The 25195-nt window shown below is 44.5% G+C and overlaps 1 protein-coding gene across 1 annotated transcript; it reads right to left on the bottom strand.

The window, feature by feature from the left end:
* Positions 1 to 49: 49 nt before the first annotated feature.
* On the bottom strand, positions 50 to 5290 carry LOC142663836 (interferon-induced protein with tetratricopeptide repeats 5-like). Its single transcript, XM_075842666.1, has 2 exons — positions 5211 to 5290; positions 50 to 2497 (listed from the first exon to the last, which is right to left on the bottom strand). The coding sequence occupies exons 1-2, from the start codon at positions 5213 to 5215 to the stop codon at positions 1042 to 1044; spliced, it is 1461 nt and encodes a 486-aa protein (XP_075698781.1). The 5' UTR covers positions 5216 to 5290; the 3' UTR covers positions 50 to 1041.
* Positions 5291 to 25195: the final 19905 nt, after the last annotated feature.

Raw genomic sequence — 25195 nt, 5'->3', positions numbered from 1 at the left:
ATATATATATATATATATATATATATATATATATATAAAAAAAGGGTATGGATTATAGTCCTATGGAAGACAAGATGAGTTGTGTGAAAAATAGATACATGCGTTTTTCTATAGTTTAACAATCATTCGGTGATTTGACGGATGTAGCTAAAATATCTTGAACAAGATTAATAACAAATTGATGATTAAAGGAGAAGCTAAGAAGTAATTTTGTTTTTAAAAAACGAAAAAAATCATTCCTTAGCCCTCATGCACTCGATCGTAAAAATTATCAGTATTTGCAGACCATAATACGGTCCGCAAATTCGGACCCGTCCGGTTCTATTGGCCACGGACACCTTTCCGTATCGCTGCGTATAGCTGTCCGTGCTGTAGAACCGTGTCGGAAATTATAGAGCATGTCCTAATTTTAGTTTTTTATGAAAATCAGCCTGCGACCGTCGGCGGCCGGTCATGCCCACAAACGCGTTCCGTGATTACGGGCACAGCCATATGCACGAGGCCTTAGGCAGTTGTAGACATATGTTAGATATATTCTGGGTTATATTCCTTCGCTCTGGAGGTTTCTGTAGATTTTCTTTTTCAATGCATGCTCTGTGCCCTGACCATTTAGATGTCTCCCCTTTTCTCTTCCCCCTCCGCTTTCCTCCTCATGCTATTTTACTTAAACACTGAGTAAGACACTGCAGCTTCATTGCCTCCTCTCCCCTGCTTTATGAGTAGTAAGATGGATTTTTTGAAAACACATGTTCTACTGATTTGCGAAAAAAAAGGTAAAATGTAATGTAAAAAGCTTTAAAATGTAAGTGCAGTTGCACACGACCGAGCGCCACTTGGGCCGGTTCTCGGCGGCACCAGATAGTTTTGACGGACCCATTCAATTTAGCGGTTGAATCGGGTCCATGAAAACTGACCCGACTCTGCGATCCGTGGAAAGATAGGACATGTCCTATATTTCCACGGATCACGGACGGGACCCGGCCAGCACACAACGGTCATGTGCATTAGGCATTAAGATAATTCTTCTACTTCACTTGTTTTTCATATCATCAACTTCAGCTCGCAGAGATCACTCAGATATTCCTCATTGTGAGGGTCATATCTCAAGGCTTTTTCATAGCAATCAATTGCATCATTTCTTTCCCCATTAATCTTATGGAGAAAACCAAACAAAGCAAAACCCTCAGCTTCATGATTGTTGCTCATAATCTTCTTTGAAGATATATTTTTTAGAGCATTTAGAGCCTTTTCACTGAATTCTCTCTCTTCCTTTGGTGAAGTTATTTGCACACACTTTTTATAGTAGTCGATGGCTTCAGATTCAGACCTCATGTGATATTCTTTGAAACTTCCATAACTGTAATAGATCTGCTGCTTCTCCTCATCTATAAGAGTGGTGAAAGCCAAAATTTTTTGAAACGTGTTCTCTGCTTTTTGATACTCCTTTGCTTCACTATACATATTTGCTAAATCTACATATGCATACACAAATGATGTTTTATACTCCAGTACCTTTTCAAAATGAAATATGGCATTTTGGATGAGGTCATTTACTTCCTTTGAGTCCATTCGTGTGCTATACATGTTCCTGTTTCTTAACTGTTTTTTGTAAATGAAATATTTAGACCTGTAACATAGGCCAATTTGGTGATGCAGAAATCCAGAAGTTGGGATGAGACCTACTGCAGTTTCCAGGTGAGACAGGGCTTTATCTATCATACTAGCTCTCCTGTAAAACTTTGCAACATAACGGAGCAAATATGGAAGGTTTGGGGCTTGTTCTATGGCCTTTTCAATATATTTTATTCCCTCATCAGTTCTGTGTAGGTTTTGTAGTGTCAACGCAAGAAGTGCCTTCAACACGGTATCATTTGGATTCTTCTCTACCGCAAGTTTCAAAAGCCCAAGCGATTTGCATCCTGAAGCAGGACATGTTCTGTCATTGAAATTTTCCAGTCTATAGACTGTTGTTGCATATCCACTGATCCACTCAGGATCTTCAGGCTCAAGCTCCATAGCTTTCTGAAAACATTGTTTTGCTTCTTCGTAAAATTTTCCACCAAGTATTAACAGTGACCAGCCTTTTTCACCATAGATTTCAGGTATATCAGATGTAACTTTTAGTCCTTTATAAATCTGCTCTACTTTATCTATATATTTTTGAGACTCTTCGTACTGCTTTAAGTAGTAGAACACCCATGCGTAATTTCCATAAGTCACCAAATATTTTTGATCAGTCCCATCAGGATTGTTCTCATTGATCATTTCTTCTGCCTTTTCCAAATTGGCAATAGATTTTGTATTGTCGCCTTTCAGGTGCATCGCATAGGCCAGTACATTGTACACCATGTATTTGTTCTTGGTGACAAGAAATGTCAACTGGTCATACAATCTGTCTACTAATTCACCGGGGTCTGTGTTATCTAAAGTAAGTTTCCAAGTAAAGTGGCATTTAAGTTGTAGCAAACGCATCTTCAATGCCCCATTTGATGGCCCGCTGTGATAGAAAACAAGAGAGGTGGTTTGTATTTGACTAAAAAAGTGATAACATATACAAACAAAAATGTATTATGTGTTATATATTGGTTACTAGAATTCTCCGCAACATATAATATGTAACTGGAACGTTCTTTGCATTACATGGCACGGTTGAAAAAAGACATACAGTTTGTCCATATTGTATGACATTTAGCCACTATATAGTCATATAACAATGTGTCTGTAACTTTAAGATGAACATAGGAAAACAAAACAGCATATACACTACATAATAAAAGAACTAAATTAACTCCCCATCATATCTAATGAATTGCTGTGCTAGAGAGTGCACCCTGGACGTCTGCTTCATGCCAATCACTGTCCATAGATGCCACCAAACTTCTAGACATTGGTGTTAATGTGCATTTTTAATCCAGTGACAGAATTTAAATATTTTATCTTATTAGAGGTACAGACCAACACCTTTGTATTTTACATCCTGATGAAAGGCTGTCTGTCCCTGCAGCTAGAAATATGGTTCTAGAACTGACAACTTTTAGTGCACAGTCACAAATGCTCCATTTTTTTTTTGCATTTTGGCCTCTGTAGTAAATTACACCAGCAACCAGACTGTAGAGAACAATATTTGACATTCCCTTTGTGAAATTTGGCTGAAAATTGCGCTGTGTTTAGGGCCCTAAATATTTAATAGAAAACATGACTTGGGCCACTTTCACGTGCCAGTATTTTGGTCAGTCTTTCGTGTTAGTATTTGTGAGCTAAAAGCAAGAGTGGGACCTACACGGCGTAAAACTATAATGGAAAGATTGGAACGTCTTCCGTGTTTTGATCCACTCCTTAATTTGGTTCACAAATTGTGATGCAAAATACGGACTAAAATACTGCCATGTGAAAGTGGCCTAACACTTGCAGTTTTTGTGGGGATTTGCCATGTTCTTTCTTGATTAATGAGGGAAGTTGCAGCATTCGGCAAAGTTCAGACAGGGTTTTTCTTTAGCATTTTGAAACGCCACTAAAACGCCTACAAAAACGCCTGTCTGAAACTTTGTTTTAATAATGCTATTTACATGCATTTTTAGTGGCGTTTTGTAAATAATGTATTTTTGTACATGCACATACCTTCCAACCTTCAACTTTCGCAAAGAGGGGCAACAGATGCGCCGCACGTCGCAGCAATTTTTTCCCTTTTAAGTTACACCTCTAACCCTGCCCAATCCCTACCCATACACACCTGGTTCAGCCCACACAGTATCATGCTCCCATAGTGCCTCTCCACAGTATAATGCCCCAAAAGAACCCACCACACATTATAATGCCCCTATAGCTGCCCCCACACAGTATAATACCCCCATAGATGCAACCATACAGTATAAAGCCAACACAGATGCCCCAATACAGTATAATGCCCACACAGATGCCCTCATACTGCATAGTGCCCCCATAGCTGCCCCCAAACAGTATAATGTCCCCATACAGTATAATGCCCACACAGATGCCCCTATATGGTATAATGCCACATCTATGGACAGTGATGTCAGGAATTCCCTCTAGGAGCGGAATCCCCATCCAGGGCATTGGCAACATTCTGGCCAGGGATTCCGCTCCAGGAGGAGCCCCTAACGTCACTGTCCATATATGAGCAGGCACATCAGGGGCTCCCTCTATGAGCGGAAACCCCGGCCAGAGTGTCTGCAACCTTCTGGCTGGGGATTCTGCTACACGAGGAGTGAATGGCGGAGCAGGGAGCGGATAGTTTCCTGCTCTGCCATAGTATTCAATGGTATCTGCATCCTGAGGAATGGAAAATAGAAAGAATTGATCCAGCGCTGTAGGAGTGTTTAAAAAGGAACGTATTCCTAAATTTATTGGTATAAAAAAAAAACTTTGTAAAATTGGATGAACAGGCAGACTTGGTAGCAAGGCAACAGCAAGTAGTTATTGTGAGCCTACGCGTTTCAAGCACTTCACGTGCTCTTAGTCATGGCTTGACTGAATGATAGCCATGACTAGGAGCACGTGAAGTGCTTGAAACGTGTAGGCTCACAATACCTACTTGCTGTTGCCTTGCTATCAAGTCTGCCTGTTCATCCAATTTTGCAAAGTTTTTTTTTTATACCAATAAATTTAGGAATACGTTCCTTTTTAAACACCTCTACAGCGCTGGATCAATTCTTTCTATTTTCCATTTCTATCTACTGTGGACCGTTACGGAGATCCGAGCGAAGCTGGCATGTCAGGCGTTGGACTTATGAGCTGGAGGTTTCCTCCCCCTACTTTGCATCCTGAGGACTCTGATACAATTGAATGTGGAAGTTTCCGGGACAAATCTTGGACAGTAATTTGTCGGGACTGTCTCTTTAAATTCAGGACTGTCCCGGCAAATTCGGGACTGTTGGCAACTATGGCAGTGTATCCGACCCGTAGGAACCCAGCCTAAAGGTCTAAAGCAAATTGATTCACTGTGATGGACCTATCATTTCTTGAATTAATGTGGTTCTCTGTTCCTGTGTTCTTTTCAATTGGAAAATCTTTTCTCATGTAACCTGCTATAATTATGACTTAGACTGAGATTTATTTCATATACATTACACATGAAACTTGGCATTAAGTTAAACCAAGTAAAATATAAAGCATGGTACTATTAGCATCTCAAATTGCTTTACATTAGAGGTTAATAAGGGAAACATTTAGAAAAATTTGAAAGTTTTTACCTCATTCTGTCAAATTTCCTTTCAGTCTCGTCTGTGAATTGAAGAGGAAGCTTTTGAAGTATAATACAGTGATCCTGACTCCATGCTTTTATAGCCAGATTATCCTTGGGGAGGCAAGTGCCATCCTCAGTCAGGGGAGGAGAGAAGGGAGAAATGATACTACTCAATGCCAGTATAAACAGAAACAGACTAGTGATATTCCGAAGAATAGAAACTGAAACCAGCTATGTAAGTAAACAGCAGGGGCATGGCTAGGGTCTCAAAAGATCAGGGCCACAAGCCCCGAGACATATATTTACCCCCGAAAAAGAAAAAAATATTTACATACATATCGGAGATAGCATATCTATAAGAGTAAGGCTCCTATAGCTACACCGCTGGATAGAATTGGATGCATCGCAGCAGACAGTATCATACATGATAGGCTTAGATACAAGGCCCCAGCAGACAGTATCACACATAATAGGCTTAGATACATGGCCCCAGCAGGCAGTATCACACATGATAGGCTTAGATACATGGCCCCAGCAGACAGTATCACACATAATAGCATACCTCCCAACCGTCCCGGATCCGGCGGGACAGTCCCGGTTTCTCACTGCTGTCCCGCCGTCCCGGGCGGTCTGCAAAATGTCTCGCTGGGCGCTGCATCAAAACAGCTGATCGCTGCTGACTGCAGCAACGATCAGAAGAAGGCAGGAGTCTTGCGGCGGTCTTCTCACTGGGATCGATGCCGGCCCAGGAGTGGACCATTCCAGTCACCTGACCTGTCACCTGACCTCACCGTCAGGTGACTGGACTGTTCCACTACCGGGCTGGCATCGGCACCAGTGAGAACGCCGCTGCAAGACTCCTGTCTTCTTCTGACGGTGAGTGATGTCAAAGCAGAGCGGAGAGTGGCAGCAGTAGGGATGGCTACCTCTACCGCTCTCTGCTCTGGCGGCAATGTGGCACCTACAGGGGAACTGTGTGTGGAGCTATCTACTTGGGGGCTGTGTGTGTAGCTATCTACAGGGGGGCTGTGTGTGGAGCTATCTACAGGGGACTGTGTGTGGAGCTATCTACAGGGGGGCAGTGTCTGGCGAAATGTACAGCGGGGCTGTGTGTGGCGCTATCTACAGGGTGGCTGTGTGTTGCGCTATGTACAGGGGGCTGTATCTGACACTATGTAGTGGGGGGCTGTGTGTGGCGCTATCTACAAGGGGGGCTGTGTCTGGTGCTATCTAAAGGGGGGCTGTGTCTGGCCCTATCTACAGGGGGCTGTGTCTGGAGCTATCTACAGGGGGGCTGTGTCTGGAGCTATCTACAGGGGGCTGTGTGTGGCGCTATCTACAGGGGGGCTGTGTGTGGCGCTATCTACAGGGGGGCTGTGTGTGGCGCTATCTACAGGGGGCCTGTGTGTGGCGCTATCTACAGGGGGGCTGTGTGTGGCGCTATCTACAGGGGGCTGTATCTGGAGCTATATACAGGGGGGCTGTGTCTGGAGCTATGTACAGGGGGGCTGTATCTGGAGCTATCTACAGGGGGGGCTGTGTGTGGCGCTATCTACAGGGGGGCTGTGTCTGGAGCTAACTACAGGGGGCTGTGTGTGGAGCTATCTACAGGGGGGCTGTGTGTGGAGCTATCTACAGGGGGACTGTATCTGGAGCTATCTACAGGGGGGGCTGTGTGGCGCTATCTACAGGTGGCTGTATCTGGAGCTATCTACAGGGGGGCTGTGTGTGGAGCTATCTACAGGGGGCTGTGTGTGGAGCTATCTACAGGGGGGCTGTGTGTGGAGCTATCTACAGGGGGGCTGTGTCTGGCGCTATCTACAGGGGGGCTTTGTCTGACGCTATCTACAAGGGGGCTCTGCTGGATGATTTTTCCATTGACCGGTAGCAGTTACACAACTGGGAAAAAAAAATCCCCATCATGTAACTCTGTTACCTGTCAATTGAAAAGTCATCCACCACAGGGTCTCCCTCTTGACTTTCATTGTTCTCAGCCTTTTGGTTTGTCCTGCAGTTGCTGCCGTGATGAGAAAATGTTATACCCAAGTTAGGAAAAGTAACTTAAAGACGACATAACCGGATCCATAATATCTGTGATATCCAGACAGTCCAGAGATCCGCAGTGAGAATGTGCGCATGTTATTTGCAGAAGGATCTGGCCGTGATTTGATGTGTTTATGCGGGATATTGAGCGTGGTTAGGGGCGTGGCTTAAAATGTCCTTCTTTTCCGAATTCAAAAGTTGGGAGGTATGATGATAGGCTTAGATTCATGGCCCAGCAGACAGTATCACACATGATAGACTTAGGACTCATTCAGAAGAACGTGAACCTCGTCTGTGTGCTGTGCGTTGAAACAACGCACAGCACGCGCCCCATATTCAGACATGTGTGAGTTTTCACACAGCGAGTGTCCGTTGCGTGAAACTCACTGAATGTCCTACACCGTGTTCCAAATTATTATACACATTGGATTTAAGTGTCATAAACATTTAATTATTCGTTTTTCAATTAAACTCATGGATGGTATTGTGTCTTAGGTCTCTTTGGATCATTGTAATCAATCTCAGACACCTGTGATAATTAGTTTGTTAGGTGTGCTCAATCAAAGGAAAACTACTTAAGAAGGGCGTTCCACATTATTAAGCAGGCCACAGGTTTCAAGCAATATGGGAAAGAAAAAGCATCGCTCTGTTGCCGAAAAGCGTGAAATAGTGCAATACCTTGGACAAGGTATGAAAACATTGGATATTTCAAGAAAACTTAAGCGTGATCATCGTACTGTGAAAAGATTTGTGGCTGATTCAGAGCACAGACGGGTTCGTTCAGATAAAGGCATAATGAGGAAGGTTTCTGGCAGACAAATTAATAGGATTAGGATAGCAGTAGCAAACAGGTATTTGAAGCCGCTGGTGCCTCTGGAGTTCCGCGAACCTCAAGGTGTAGGATCCTCTAGGGGTTTGCAAGTGTGCATAAAGCTATTATTCGGCCACCCCTAAACAATGCTCACAAGCAGAAACGAATGCAGTGGGCTCAGAAATACATGAAGACTAATTTTCAAACTGTGTTGTTTACTGATGAGTGCCGTGCAACCCTGGATGGTCAAGATGGATGGAGTAGTGGATGGTTGGTGAATTTAGGGTCCCTGACGGTGTGAAAATGACCTCTGCAAAGTACGTAGAGTTTATGACTGACATCTTTCTTCCGTGGTACAAAAAGAAGAACCGTGCCTTCCGTAGCAAAATTATCTTCATGCATGACAATGCACCATCTCATGCTGCAAAGAATACCTCTGTGTCTTTGGCTGCTATGGGCACAAAAGGAGATAAACTCATGGTGTGGCCCCCATGTTCCCCTGACCTCAACCCTATTGAGAACATTTGGAGCATCCTCAAGCAAAATATCTATGAGGGTGGGAGGCAGTTCACATCAAAACAGAAGCTCTGGGAGGCTATTCTGACATCCTGCAAAGATATTCAAGGAGAAACTGTCCAAATACTCACAAATTCAATGGATGCAAGAATTGTGAAGGTGATATCAAAGAAGGGGTCCTATGTTAACATGTAACTTGGCCTGTTAAGTTTTTTTTTATTGAAAGATCTTTTGATTTCTGTAAATATGACCTCCTGATGCTGCAAATTCAACAAATTACCATTTTAGTTCTCTTTACAACCTTTAAAATGTTTTGATCTCTGTTGTGCATAATAATTTGAAACGGAGCATTTTGAGTTTTTTACTTCTAAAAAAAAAATCTGTTATCATTAGGAGATTTGTTCAATAAAATTTGTATTATACTCTAACGGTTGATGGCTTGAAGATTATACTGACTGTCATTTGCATTGACTATTTAGGAAAATCAGCGAAAAATAACATTTGCATAATAATTTTGAATGCGGTGTATATTGATGTGTTTTCACGCACCTAGTCGTTGAAGGGTGTGAGAAAACCATGGACAGCACACAAACGCACATTCTGGTGTTGCCAGGGTCTTAAAAGATCTGGCTGTCTGCGTTTCACGCATTAATTACACTGAAAATAAAAAGCAAAAACAACTGCTTGCAAGTGTGTGAAAAACACATGCCACACACACAGATTTGCATGCGTTTTTTACACGTGTAAATCTGTCACGCTCGTATGAATTTAGCCTTAGATACAGGGCCCCAGCAGTAGGTATCCTTGTACTAACCCTGAGGGGCAAATTTGGCATTTCTGGGGCCCCAAGCAAAGTTATAGCTTGAGGCTCTAATCAAAGACACCTGTAGAGTTCCCCACACAATGCCCCTATATATAGCGTCACAAACCCATGTATGGTTACACACACACAGTCCCCACTCTGTATCATACATGACAGGCTTAGATACATGGCCCCAGCAGACAGTATCACACATGATAGGCTGAGATACATAGCCCATGGCCCGTGTATAGTATATACAGGGGTGGGCTATCTGTGGAGCACTATATACAGGGGTGGACTATCTAGTGGAGCACTATATACAGGGGAGGACTATATGTACAGGGGTGGGCTATCTGTGAAACACTATATACAGGGGTGGACTATATGTGGAGCACTATATACAGGGGTGGGCTATATCTACAGGGGGGCTACATACAGGGGTGGGTTATCTGTGGAGCACTATATACAGGGGTGGGATATATACAGGGGTGGGCTATCTGTGGAGCACTATATACAGGGGTGGGCTATATCTACAGTGTGTGTGTGTGTGTGTGTGTGTGTGTGTGGGACACGGTGTATGGTGCTATTATAATTAGAGCTGCAATGTATGTCACTATTATATTTAGGGGTGTAGTGTGTGGTATAATGAGAACTTTATCTTTATTTATAGGTGCAGAAATGTTGAAAAAGTGAGAAGCTGAAAACATGTGAGTGGCAAACTGCAGAAATGGGCTGTGATCGGGAGAAGTCATCATAGAGGTCTGGACCGGATGGAGAAAAAGAACTAGAATCTGAGACGTCAACGGTGAGTCACTTAATGTAAATGTTTATTCTGCCTCTAATCAGCACTGTAGTCACTGTATGATCTGCAGCGAGATGATTATGATAGGATTTATTTTTTGTGAAACACCATCTCCCAGCATATCCTTATCATTGTTCAGGCCATGCTGGGAGCTGTAGTGTAAAGGATCTGCCAGACACAGCTTCTGTGTCGACGCCCATGGTTAGTCAGTCTGCACCTGCTCCTAAGTCTGATAGAGTGACTCCTTCGTCTACCACTCATGCTGGGAGGCTGAGGAGTGGGAGAGCCTATCAGAGCCTGGCCAGACGGAGCTAGCTCCCGCCCTTTGTCTATTTATACCTTCATTTGCTGCTTCTCCTTTGCCTGTGATTCTGCTTGTTTCCTGGCTCTGCTGCTGCTGCTTCTACTATTTGTCCTATGCTTCATATTGGCCCTGGCTTTACTGACTACTCTCTTGCTCTGCGTTTGGTACCTCGTACACTCCTGGTTTGACTCGGCTCGTTCACGACTCTTGTTGCTCACAGTGCTGCCGTGGGCATCTGCCCCTTTTACCTTAGCTTCTTTGTACCCTTGTCTGTCTGTCTGTCGTGCACATAGTGAGAGTAGGGACCGTCGCCCAGTTGTACGCCGTCGCCTAGGACGGGCCGTTGCAAGTAGGCAGGGACTGAGTGGCTGGTAGATTAGGGCTCACCTGTCTGTCTCCCTACCCCGCCCATTACATAATCACAGGCCCATATACCTTTTCTACCCTGGTCCCTGACACAACTATGGACCCCCTTGAGACCCTGGCTCAGCAAATGCAGGGCCTCTCCCTACAGGTCCAAGCCCTGACTCAGAGGGGCAACCTGCATGATGCTACCCTGGTAGTGCCCCCCACCTCACCTCTTGAACGCCACCTCAAGTTGCCTGACTGGTTCACAGGGGACCGGAAGACTTTTTTCTCCTTTCGGGAGAGTTGTAGGCTCTATTTCCGTCTAAAGCCCCACTTCTCAGGTTCTGAGAGCCAGCGAGTGGGTATAATTATGTCCCGGCTTCAGGACGGGCCCCAAGAATGGGCCTTCTCCTTGGCTCCCGACGCCCCTGAGCTTTCCTCTGTTGACCTTTTTTTTTCTGCTCTCGGGCTCATATATGACGAGACTGACAAGACTGCCTTTGCCCAGAGTCAGCTGGTGACCTTACGTCAGGGTAAGAGACCCGTTGAGGAGTACTGTTCGGACTTTATGAAGTGGTGTGTAGCTTCTCGGTGGAATGACCCTGCCTTGAGGTGCCAGTTTAGATTGGGTCTGTCGAACGCCCTGAAGGACCTGTTAGTTAGCTATCCCTCTTCTGACTCTCTAGATCAGGTAATGGCTTTAGCGGTACATATTGACCGGCGTCTCAGGGAACGACGACTTGAACGTTTTTGTGCCTTCTCCTCTGGCTCCCCCATGATGGCTCCCGAGGTGCCGTTGCTTCGTTCTTCCACGGAAAACTCGGATGAACCTATGCAACTCGGGGCCTCCGTGTCTCCCCAACAACGTAGAGAGTTCCGCAGGAAGAATGGTCTCTGCTTCTACTGTGGGGATGACAAGCATCAAGTGAACAACTGTCCTAGGCGTAAGAATAAGCAGCCGGAAAACTTCCGCGCCTAGGTGACCATCGGGGAGGTCGCTTGGGCGCACAGGTATTTCCCGTGAATATGAAACCTAATAAGATCTTGCTTCCCTTTCAGGTCTCTTTTGGTGGTAAGTCTGCTACCGGCAATGCCTTCGTGGATTCAGGGTCTTCTGCTAATATTATGTCTGTGGAATTTGCTATGTCTCTAGCTATGCCATTGATTGAATTGCCTAAACCTGTCCCGGTAGTGGGTATCGACTCCACTCCTCTTGCTGGTGGTTATTTTACGCAGCATACCCCTGTTTTTGAACTCCTTGTTGGCTCCATGTATTTGGAGCAGTGCTCTGTACTGGTGATGCAGGGATTATCGTCTGATTTAGTTTTAGGCCTACCCTGGTTGCAGAGGCATAATCCCACGTTTAACTGGAATACCGGGGATCTTACCAAATGGGGTAATGAATGCATGACGTCATGTTTTTCTGTTAATTTTATTTCTATCCCTGAGGAGGTGAACACTCTACCTGAGTTTATTCAGGACTTCGCTGATGTTTCTTCTAAAAAGGCCTCCGAAGTGTTACCTCCTCATAGAGAGTACGATTGCGCAATCGATTTGGTACCAGGAGCTAAGCTCCCTAAGGGTAGGATATTTAATCTCTCTTGTCCCAAACGTGAAGCCATGAGAGAGTATATCCAGGAATGCCTGGCCAAGGGTTACATTCGCCCCTCTACTTCTCCGGTAGGTGCTGGCTTCTTCTTCGTAGGGAAGAAGGATGGTGGTCTTAGGCCGTGCATCGATTACCGAAACTTGAATAAGGTCACTGTAAGGAACCAGTATCCCTTTCCTTTGATTCCTGATCTCTTCAATCAGGTTCAGGGGGCCCAATGGTTCTCTAAGTTTGATCTACGGGGGGCTTATCACCTTATCCGCATCAAAGAGGAGGATGAGTGGAAGACTGCGTTTAACACACCCGAAGGTCATTTCGAATACCTCGTCATGCCCTTTGGGTTGTGTAATGCTCCCGCGGTCTTCCAGAATTTCATAAATGAGATTTTAAGAGACTACGTGGGGGTATTTCTTGTAGTATACCTTGATGACATACTGGTGTTTTCCAAGGACTGGTCCTCCCACATTGAGCATGTCAGGAAGGTGCTCCAGGTCCTTCGGGAAAACAAACTGTTTGCTAAATCCGAAAAATGTGTGGTTGGGGTGCAAGAGATACCATTTTTGGGTCAAATCCTCACTCCTCATGAATTTCGCATGGACCCTGCCAAGGTTCAGGCTGTGGCTGAATGGGTCCAACCTGCCTCCCTGAAGGCGTTACTGTGCTTCCTGGGGTTTGCTAATTATTATAGGAGATTTATTGCTAACTTCTCGGTCATCGCTAAGCCTCTTATGGATCTCAAAAACACCGAAAAAGGCCATACTTACAAATGGACACAGCCAGGTCTGAAACGCTGATGAAGGCGAGTGAGCAGGTGCTTTAAATAATAATAGCCACTCCCACTAGTCTTGAGGGGAGTGGTATGTGGTGCATGGGATGTGTAGTAAGAAATAATAAATGAATAGTGTATGTGCAAGTGTAATAATGTGAGTGAAATATAGGGGGCAGTAATGAGTGAAGTGCCTAAAAAATAAATGAATAATGGGATGCAAGTGTGTGAAACATGGAGGAATAGTGTGTAAGTCATGAGGCGCAACGTGACTAGCCAGGTAGAAGCCTATTTGTGACGCCTTGATAATTCATAGAGCGGGCTACCCTGCTTGCTAGGCCAAACAACAACACACCATGCTCTCCCAGCATCAAAGACCTGGCTGTGTCCAAAAGAAGCGAATATAAGTAATAATGAAAAATACCTGGGGTATTAGTGATCATTTTGGCCAAAAGGACGCAAGCTCGCAATCCACGACAAGGATCCCCAGACTTGCGAGTCCCTAACTGGAGCGAAAAGCTCCTGATGTACAGACAAAACAGATAAAAACAAGGACATTTATTCAAAAACACCGAAAAAGGCCATACTTACAAATGGACACAGCCAGGTCTGAAACGCTGATGAAGGCGAGTGAGCAGGTGCTTTAAATAATAATAGCCACTCCCACTAGTCTTGAGGGGAGTGGTATGTGGTGCATGGGATGTGTAGTAAGAAATAATAAATGAATAGTGTATGTGCAAGTGTAATAATGTGAGTGAAATATAGGGGGCAGTAATGAGTGAAGTGCCTAAAAAATAAATGAATAATGGGATGCAAGTGTGTGAAACATGGAGGAATAGTGTGTAAGTCATGAGGCGCAACGTGACTAGCCAGGTAGAAGCCTATTTGTGACGCCTTGATAATTCATAGAGCGGGCTACCCTGCTTGCTAGGCCAAACAACAACACACCATGCTCTCCCAGCATCAAAGACCTGGCTGTGTCCAAAAGAAGCGAATATAAGTAATAATGAAAAATACCTGGGGTATTAGTGATCATTTTGGCCAAAAGGACGCAAGCTCGCAATCCACGACAAGGATCCCCAGACTTGCGAGTCCCTAACTGGAGCGAAAAGCTCCTGATGTACAGACAAAACAGATAAAAACAAGGACATTTATTCAAAAACACCGAAAAAGGCCATACTTACAAATGGACACAGCCAGGTCTGAAACGCTGATGAAGGCGAGTGAGCAGGTGCTTTAAATAATAATAGCCACTCCCACTAGTCTTGAGGGGAGTGGTATGTGGTGCATGGGATGTGTAGTAAGAAATAATAAATGAATAGTGTATGTGCAAGTGTAATAATGTGAGTGAAATATAGGGGGCAGTAATGAGTGAAGTGCCTAAAAAATAAATGAATAATGGGATGCAAGTGTGTGAAACATGGAGGAATAGTGTGTAAGTCATGAGGCGCAACGTGACTAGCCAGGTAGAAGCCTATTTGTGACGCCTTGATAATTCATAGAGCGGGCTACCCTGCTTGCTAGGCCAAACAACAACACACCATGCTCTCCCAGCATCAAAGACCTGGCTGTGTCCAAAAGAAGCGAATATAAGTAATAATGAAAAATACCTGGGGTATTAGTGATCATTTTGGCCAAAAGGACGCAAGCTCGCAATCCACGACAAGGATCCCCAGACTTGCGAGTCCCTAACTGGAGCGAAAAGCTCCTGATGTACAGACAAAACAGATAAAAACAAGGACATTTATTCAAAAACACCGAAAAAGGCCATACTTACAAATGGACACAGCCAGGTCTGAAACGCTGATGAAGGCGAGTGAGCAGGTGCTTTAAATAATAATAGCCACTCCCACTAGTCTTGAGGGGAGTGGTATGTGGTGCATGGGATGTGTAGTAAGAAATAATAAATGAATAGTGTATGTGCAAGTGTAATAATGTGAGTGAAATATAGGGGGCAGTAATGAGTGAAGTGCCTAAAAAATAAATGAATAATGGGATGCAAGTGTGTGAAACATGGAGGAATAGTGTGTAAGTCATGAGGCGCAACGTGACTAGCCAGGTAGAAGCCTATTTGTGACGCCTTGATAATTCATAGAGCGGGCTACCCTGCTTGCTAGGCCAAACAACAACACACCATGCTCTCCCAGCATCAAAGACCTGGCTGTGTCCAAAAGAAGCGAATATAAGTAATAATGAAAAATACCTGGGGTATTAGTGATCATTTTGGCCAAAAGGACGCAAGCTCGCAATCCACGACAAGGATCCCCAGACTTGCGAGTCCCTAACTGGAGCGAAAAGCTCCTGATGTACAGACAAAACAGATAAAAACAAGGACATTTATTCAAAAACACCGAAAAAGGCCATACTTACAAATGGACACAGCCAGGTCTGAAACGCTGATGAAGGCGAGTGAGCAGGTGCTTTAAATAATAATAGCCACTCCCACTAGTCTTGAGGGGAGTGGTATGTGGTGCATGGGATGTGTAGTAAGAAATAATAAATGAATAGTGTATGTGCAAGTGTAATAATGTGAGTGAAATATAGGGGGCAGTAATGAGTGAAGTGCCTAAAAAATAAATGAATAATGGGATGCAAGTGTGTGAAACATGGAGGAATAGTGTGTAAGTCATGAGGCGCAACGTGACTAGCCAGGTAGAAGCCTATTTGTGACGCCTTGATAATTCATAGAGCGGGCTACCCTGCTTGCTAGGCCAAACAACAACACACCATGCTCTCCCAGCATCAAAGACCTGGCTGTGTCCAAAAGAAGCGAATATAAGTAATAATGAAAAATACCTGGGGTATTAGTGATCATTTTGGCCAAAAGGACGCAAGCTCGCAATCCACGACAAGGATCCCCAGACTTGCGAGTCCCTAACTGGAGCGAAAAGCTCCTGATGTACAGACAAAACAGATAAAAACAAGGACATTTATTCAAAAACACCGAAAAAGGCCATACTTACAAATGGACACAGCCAGGTCTGAAACGCTGATGAAGGCGAGTGAGCAGGTGCTTTAAATAATAATAGCCACTCCCACTAGTCTTGAGGGGAGTGGTATGTGGTGCATGGGATGTGTAGTAAGAAATAATAAATGAATAGTGTATGTGCAAGTGTAATAATGTGAGTGAAATATAGGGGGCAGTAATGAGTGAAGTGCCTAAAAAATAAATGAATAATGGGATGCAAGTGTGTGAAACATGGAGGAATAGTGTGTAAGTCATGAGGCGCAACGTGACTAGCCAGGTAGAAGCCTATTTGTGACGCCTTGATAATTCATAGAGCGGGCTACCCTGCTTGCTAGGCCAAACAACAACACACCATGCTCTCCCAGCATCAAAGACCTGGCTGTGTCCAAAAGAAGCGAATATAAGTAATAATGAAAAATACCTGGGGTATTAGTGATCATTTTGGCCAAAAGGACGCAAGCTCGCAATCCACGACAAGGATCCCCAGACTTGCGAGTCCCTAACTGGAGCGAAAAGCTCCTGATGTACAGACAAAACAGATAAAAACAAGGACATTTATTCAAAAACACCGAAAAAGGCCATACTTACAAATGGACACAGCCAGGTCTGAAACGCTGATGAAGGCGAGTGAGCAGGTGCTTTAAATAATAATAGCCACTCCCACTAGTCTTGAGGGGAGTGGTATGTGGTGCATGGGATGTGTAGTAAGAAATAATAAATGAATAGTGTATGTGCAAGTGTAATAATGTGAGTGAAATATAGGGGGCAGTAATGAGTGAAGTGCCTAAAAAATAAATGAATAATGGGATGCAAGTGTGTGAAACATGGAGGAATAGTGTGTAAGTCATGAGGCGCAACGTGACTAGCCAGGTAGAAGCCTATTTGTGACGCCTTGATAATTCATAGAGCGGGCTACCCTGCTTGCTAGGCCAAACAACAACACACCATGCTCTCCCAGCATCAAAGACCTGGCTGTGTCCAAAAGAAGCGAATATAAGTAATAATGAAAAATACCTGGGGTATTAGTGATCATTTTGGCCAAAAGGACGCAAGCTCGCAATCCACGACAAGGATCCCCAGACTTGCGAGTCCCTAACTGGAGCGAAAAGCTCCTGATGTACAGACAAAACAGATAAAAACAAGGACATTTATTCAAAAACACCGAAAAAGGCCATACTTACAAATGGACACAGCCAGGTCTGAAACGCTGATGAAGGCGAGTGAGCAGGTGCTTTAAATAATAATAGCCACTCCCACTAGTCTTGAGGGGAGTGGTATGTGGTGCATGGGATGTGTAGTAAGAAATAATAAATGAATAGTGTATGTGCAAGTGTAATAATGTGAGTGAAATATAGGGGGCAGTAATGAGTGAAGTGCCTAAAAAATAAATGAATAATGGGATGCAAGTGTGTGAAACATGGAGGAATAGTGTGTAAGTCATGAGGCGCAACGTGACTAGCCAGGTAGAAGCCTATTTGTGACGCCTTGATAATTCATAGAGCGGGCTACCCTGCTTGCTAGGCCAAACAACAACACACCATGCTCTCCCAGCATCAAAGACCTGGCTGTGTCCAAAAGAAGCGAATATAAGTAATAATGAAAAATACCTGGGGTATTAGTGATCATTTTGGCCAAAAGGACGCAAGCTCGCAATCCACGACAAGGATCCCCAGACTTGCGAGTCCCTAACTGGAGCGAAAAGCTCCTGATGTACAGACAAAACAGATAAAAACAAGGACATTTATTCAAAAACACCGAAAAAGGCCATACTTACAAATGGACACAGCCAGGTCTGAAACGCTGATGAAGGCGAGTGAGCAGGTGCTTTAAATAATAATAGCCACTCCCACTAGTCTTGAGGGGAGTGGTATGTGGTGCATGGGATGTGTAGTAAGAAATAATAAATGAATAGTGTATGTGCAAGTGTAATAATGTGACTGAAATATAGGGGGCAGTAATGAGTGAAGTGCCTAAAAAATAAATGAATAATGGGATGCAAGTGTGTGAAACATGGAGGAATAGTGTGTAAGTCATGAGGCGCAACGTGACTAGCCAGGTAGAAGCCTATTTGTGACGCCTTGATAATTCATAGAGCGGGCTACCCTGCTTGCTAGGCCAAACAACAACACACCATGCTCTCCCAGCATCAAAGACCTGGCTGTGTCCAAAAGAAGCGAATATAAGTAATAATGAAAAATACCTGGGGTATTAGTGATCATTTTGGCCAAAAGGACGCAAGCTCGCAATCCACGACAAGGATCCCCAGACTTGCGAGTCCCTAACTGGAGCGAAAAGCTCCTGATGTACAGACAAAACAGATAAAAACAAGGACATTTATTCAAAAACACCGAAAAAGGCCATACTTACAAATGGACACAGCCAGGTCTGAAACGCTGATGAAGGCGAGTGAGCAGGTGCTTTAAATAATAATAGCCACTCCCACTAGTCTTGAGGGGAGTGGTATGTGGTGCATGGGATGTGTAGTAAGAAATAATAAATGAATAGTGTATGTGCAAGTGTAATAATGTGAGTGAAATATAGGGGGCAGTAATGAGTGAAGTGCCTAAAAAATAAATGAATAATGGGATGCAAGTGTGTGAAACATGGAGGAATAGTGTGTAAGTCATGAGGCGCAACGTGACTAGCCAGGTAGAAGCCTATTTGTGACGCCTTGATAATTCATAGAGCGGGCTACCCTGCTTGCTAGGCCAAACAACAACACACCATGCTCTCCCAGCATCAAAGACCTGGCTGTGTCCAAAAGAAGCGAATATAAGTAATAATGAAAAATACCTGGGGTATTAGTGATCATTTTGGCCAAAAGGACGCAAGCTCGCAATCCACGACAAGGATCCCCAGACTTGCGAGTCCCTAACTGGAGCGAAAAGCTCCTGATGTACAGACAAAACAGATAAAAACAAGGACATTTATTCAAAAACACCGAAAAAGGCCATACTTACAAATGGACACAGCCAGGTCTGAAACGCTGATGAAGGCGAGTGAGCAGGTGCTTTAAATAATAATAGCCACTCCCACTAGTCTTGAGGGGAGTGGTATGTGGTGCATGGGATGTGTAGTAAGAAATAATAAATGAATAGTGTATGTGCAAGTGTAATAATGTGAGTGAAATATAGGGGGCAGTAATGAGTGAAGTGCCTAAAAAATAAATGAATAATGGGATGCAAGTGTGTGAAACATGGAGGAATAGTGTGTAAGTCATGAGGCGCAACGTGACTAGCCAGGTAGAAGCCTATTTGTGACGCCTTGATAATTCATAGAGCGGGCTACCCTGCTTGCTAGGCCAAACAACAACACACCATGCTCTCCCAGCATCAAAGACCTGGCTGTGTCCAAAAGAAGCGAATATAAGTAATAATGAAAAATACCTGGGGTATTAGTGATCATTTTGGCCAAAAGGACGCAAGCTCGCAATCCACGACAAGGATCCCCAGACTTGCGAGTCCCTAACTGGAGCGAAAAGCTCCTGATGTACAGACAAAACAGATAAAAACAAGGACATTTATTCAAAAACACCGAAAAAGGCCATACTTACAAATGGACACAGCCAGGTCTGAAACGCTGATGAAGGCGAGTGAGCAGGTGCTTTAAATAATAATAGCCACTCCCACTAGTCTTGAGGGGAGTGGTATGTGGTGCATGGGATGTGTAGTAAGAAATAATAAATGAATAGTGTATGTGCAAGTGTAATAATGTGAGTGAAATATAGGGGGCAGTAATGAGTGAAGTGCCTAAAAAATAAATGAATAATGGGATGCAAGTGTGTGAAACATGGAGGAATAGTGTGTAAGTCATGAGGCGCAACGTGACTAGCCAGGTAGAAGCCTATTTGTGACGCCTTGATAATTCATCAGCGTTTCAGACCTGGCTGTGTCCATTTGTAAGTATGGCCTTTTTCGGTGTTTTTGAATAAATGTCCTTGTTTTTATCTGTTTTGTCTGTACATCAGGAGCTTTTCGCTCCAGTTAGGGACTCGCAAGTCTGGGGATCCTTGTCGTGGATTGCGAGCTTGCGTCCTTTTGGCCAAAATGATCACTAATACCCCAGGTATTTTTCATTATTACTTATATTCGCTACTTTTGGACACAGCCAGGTCTTTGATGCTGGGAGAGCATGGTGTGTTGTTGTTTGGCCTAGCAAGCAGGGTAGCCCGCTCTATGAATTATCAAGGCGTCACAAATAGGCTTCTACCTGGCTAGTCACGTTGCGCCTCATGACTTACACACTATTCCTCCATGTTTCACACACTTGCATCCCATTATTCATTTATTTTTTAGGCACTTCACTCATTACTGCCCCCTATATTTCACTCACATTATTACACTTGCACATACACTATTCATTTATTATTTCTTACTACACATCCCATGCACCACATACCACTCCCCTCAAGACTAGTGGGAGTGGCTATTATTATTTAAAGCACCTGCTCACTCGCCTTCATCAGCGTTTCAGACCTGGCTGTGTCCATTTGTAAGTATGGCCTTTTTCGGTGTTTTTGAATAAATGTCCTTGTTTTTATCTGTTTTGTCTGTACATCAGGAGCTTTTCGCTCCAGTTAGGGACTCGCAAGTCTGGGGATCCTTGTCGTGGATTGCGAGCTTGCGTCCTTTTGGCCAAAATGATCACTAATACCCCAGGTATTTTTCATTATTACTTATATTCGCTTCTTTTGGACACAGCCAGGTCTTTGATGCTGGGAGAGCATGGTGTGTTGTTGTTTGGCCTAGCAAGCAGGGTAGCCCGCTCTATGAATTATCAAGGCGTCACAAATAGGCTTCTACCTGGCTAGTCACGTTGCGCCTCATGACTTACACACTATTCCTCCATGTTTCACACACTTGCATCCCATTATTCATTTATTTTTTAGGCACTTCACTCATTACTGCCCCCTATATTTCACTCACATTATTACACTTGCACATACACTATTCATTTATTATTTCTTACTACACATCCCATGCACCACATACCACTCCCCTCAAGACTAGTGGGAGTGGCTATTATTATTTAAAGCACCTGCTCACTCGCCTTCATCAGCGTTTCAGACCTGGCTGTGTCCATTTGTAAGTATGGCCTTTTTCGGTGTTTTTGAATAAATGTCCTTGTTTTTATCTGTTTTGTCTGTACATCAGGAGCTTTTCGCTCCAGTTAGGGACTCGCAAGTCTGGGGATCCTTGTCGTGGATTGCGAGCTTGCGTCCTTTTGGCCAAAATGATCACTAATACCCCAGGTATTTTTCATTATTACTTATATTCGCTTCTTTTGGACACAGCCAGGTCTTTGATGCTGGGAGAGCATGGTGTGTTGTTGTTTGGCCTAGCAAGCAGGGTAGCCCGCTCTATGAATTATCAAGGCGTCACAAATAGGCTTCTACCTGGCTAGTCACGTTGCGCCTCATGACTTACACACTATTCCTCCATGTTTCACACACTTGCATCCCATTATTCATTTATTTTTTAGGCACTTCACTCATTACTGCCCCCTATATTTCACTCACATTATTACACTTGCACATACACTATTCATTTATTATTTCTTACTACACATCCCATGCACCACATACCACTCCCCTCAAGACTAGTGGGAGTGGCTATTATTATTTAAAGCACCTGCTCACTCGCCTTCATCAGCGTTTCAGACCTGGCTGTGTCCATTTGTAAGTATGGCCTTTTTCGGTGTTTTTGAATAAATGTCCTTGTTTTTATCTGTTTTGTCTCTTATGGATCTCACTCGCAAAGGTGCAGATCTCCTCCACTGGCCTCCTGAGGCGGTCCAGGCTTTTGAGGTCCTTAAGAAGTGCTTTATCTCGGCCCCAGTGCTGATTCTGCCTAACCAAATGGAGCCGTTCATCGTGGAGGTTGACGCCTCCGAGGTGGGAGTGGGTGCTGTCTTGTCCCAGGGTACCAGGTCCCTCACCCATCTCCGTCCCTGTGCCTACTTCTCCAGGAATTTCTCACCCACTGAGAGTAACTATGACATTGGCAACCGCGAACTCTTAGCCATTAAATGGGCATTTGAAGAGTGGTGCCACTTCCTGGAGGGGGCTAGGCACCAGGTAACGGTCCTTACCGACCACAAGAATCTGGTTTTCCTAGAATCTGCCCGGAGGCTAAACCCGAGACAAGCTCGATGGGCATTATTTTTTACTAGATTCAACTTTTTGGTCACCTATAGGGCTGGGTCTAAAAATATTAAAGCTGATGCACTGTTGCGTAGGTTCATGGCCAGCCCTCCTTCGGAGGAAGATCCTGCTTGTGTTTTGCCCCCAGGTATAATCATTTCCTCTGTTGATTCTGACTTAGTCTCCGAAATTGCGGCTGATCAAGGTTCAGCTCCCGGGAACCTTCCTGAAAACAAGCTGTTTGTTCCCCTGCCATTCCGGCTAAGGGTACTCAGGGAGAATCATGACTCTGCACTATCTGGCCATCCAGGCATCCTGGGTACCAAGCACCTCATTGCCAGAAACTGTTGGTGGCCTGGGATGCTTAAAGACGTTAAGACCTACGTCGCCGCTTGTGAAATTTGTGCTAGGTCCAAGGCTCCCAGTTCCCGACCAGCGGGCTTACTATGTTAGTTGCCCATTCCCCAGAGACCTTGGACCCATATCTCCATGGATTTTATCACCGATATGCCTCCATCTCAAGGCAAGTCGGTGGTGTGGGTTGTAGTAGACTGCTTCAGTAAGATGTGCCATTTTGTGCCCCTCAAGAAACTACCCAATGCTAAGACGTTAGCTACCTTGTTTGTCAAACACATCCTGCGTCTCCATGGGGTTCCTGTCAATATTGTTTCTGACAGAGGGGTACAATTTGTTTCATTGTTTTGGAGAGCCTTCTGTAAGAAGTTATAGATTGATCTGTCCTTCTCCTCGACCTTCCATCCTGAAACTAATGGCCAAATTGAGAGGACTAATCAGTCTCTAGAACAATATTTAAGTTGTTTTATCTCTGACTGTCAATATGATTTGGTCTCCTTCATTTCCCTCGCTGAATTTTCCCTTAATAACCGGGTCAGTAACTCGTCAGGGGTCTCCCCCTTTTTCTGTAATTTTGGGTTTAATCCACAGTTCTCCTCCATTTCACCTGGTGGTTCCAACAATCCCGAGGTAGATGTCGTTCATCGGGAACTGTGCACAGTCTGGGCCCAGGTTCAGAAGAACCTAGAGGCGTCCCAGAGCATACAAAAGACTCAGGCAGATAGTAGATGTTCTGCAAACCCCTTGTTTGTGGGCGGGGATCTGTTGTGGCTGTTTTCTAAAAATTTGCGCCTTAAAGTCCCGTCCAAAATATTTGCTCCCCGGTATATAGGGCCGTACAAGGTCATTGAAGTCCTTAACTCTGTCTCCTTCCGACTGGATTTATCCTCATCTTTTCGAATACACGACGTGTTTCATGCCTCCCCCCTGAAACGCTGCTCCCCGTCCTTGGCTCCCTCGAGGAAACCTCCAGTCCCTGTTCTCACCGCTGTAGGGGTAGAATTCGAGGTGGCCAAGATTGTGGACAGCAGGATGGTCCAAGGCTCCCTCCAGTATCTGGTCCATTGGAGAGGATACGGGCCTGAGGAGAGGACTTGGGTACCTGCCCGGGATGTTCACGCTGGGGTATTGCTCAAGAGGTTCCATCTTCGGTTCCCCAATAAGCCAGGTCCACCTAGAAAGGGTCCAGTGGCCCCTCATAAAAGTGGGGGTACTGTAAAGGATCTGCCAGACACAGCTTCTGTGTCGACGCTCATGGTTAGTCAGTCTGCACCTGCTCCTATGTTTGATAGAGTGACTCCTTCGTCTACCACTCAGGCTGGGAGGCTGAGGAGTGGGAGAGCCTGTCACAGCCTGGCCAGACGGAGCTAGCTCCAGCCCTCTTCCTATTTATACCTTCATTTCCTGCTTCTCCTTTGCCTGTGATTCTGCTTGTTTTTACTGGCTCTGCTGCTGCTGCTGCTTGTACTATTTGTCCTCTGCTTCATATTGACCCTGGCTTTACTGACTACTCTCTTGCTCTGCGTTTGGTACCTCGTACACTCCTGGTTTGACTCGGCTCGTTCACGACTCTTGTTGCTCACGGTGTTGCCGTGGGCATCTGCCCCTTTTCCCTTAGCTTCTTTGTACCCTTGTCTGTCTGTCTGTCGTGCACATAGTGAGAGTAGGGACTGTCGCCCAGTTGTACGCCGTCGCCTAGGATGGGCCGTTGCAAGTAGGCAGGGACTCAGTGGTGGGTAGATTAGGGCTCACCTGTCTGTCTCCCTACCCTGCCCATTACATGTAGTTTTACGCCGTACAAACCTGTACAGCAGGGGTTGCACTAAATTGAGCTGTATTTGTGCTGGTGCTGTATATATGTACTGAGCTTGGTTCTGGGGCTGTATTTATGTACTGAGCTTGGTTCTGGTGTTGTGTATAGAACCATATTGCTTGTAAAATGTACAAATGTTTTTATGCTCGAGTTACATAAAAAGAAATGTGGAAAAGAAATGACACGTCATTGATTGGTAGAGAAAACAAACACGGTGAGGGGGAAGGAGATGTCGGGAAAGAGGTTGGGGGGGGGGCGCCAAACCGAATCTTTGCCCCGAGTGCTGGAGAACCTAGCTACGCCTCTGATATCTGACACCATTATATATATTATATGTACTTTTAAATCCTAATTGTGATTAACGTAATTACACAGCGAATATTGTTGCACTATGTGTATGTGTTTAATACACGATCACATTGCTTTTCCCATGAGGGACATTTATGACATATCCGCCGGAATAGCAGTGAATAGCTGTGGATATATCATAAATGTCTCTCAAGGGAAAACCCCTTTAAAGCAATTTTTCATTTATATCTTCTTGGAGTGCTGCTTCAACTTGGAGTTTTTTTCGCGCCTTTACTTTTAGCTGAAAAATAATTCCTTCAGAACTCTGTACATTTCTTGCATGTGTCGTGGTTGACAGGTGTCTGCCTTTCTGCGTATATACCCTGCATGGTCAAGGACTTGTCTGCTGAACTCACAGATTGTATT

Source organism: Rhinoderma darwinii, chromosome 11, assembly GCF_050947455.1.
Source record: "Rhinoderma darwinii isolate aRhiDar2 chromosome 11, aRhiDar2.hap1, whole genome shotgun sequence".
In the NCBI taxonomy this organism is placed as follows: Eukaryota; Metazoa; Chordata; class Amphibia; order Anura; family Rhinodermatidae; genus Rhinoderma; species Rhinoderma darwinii.
Note: the sequence above shows the minus strand (reverse complement) of the source record. Positions and strands in the feature narration are given on the sequence as shown.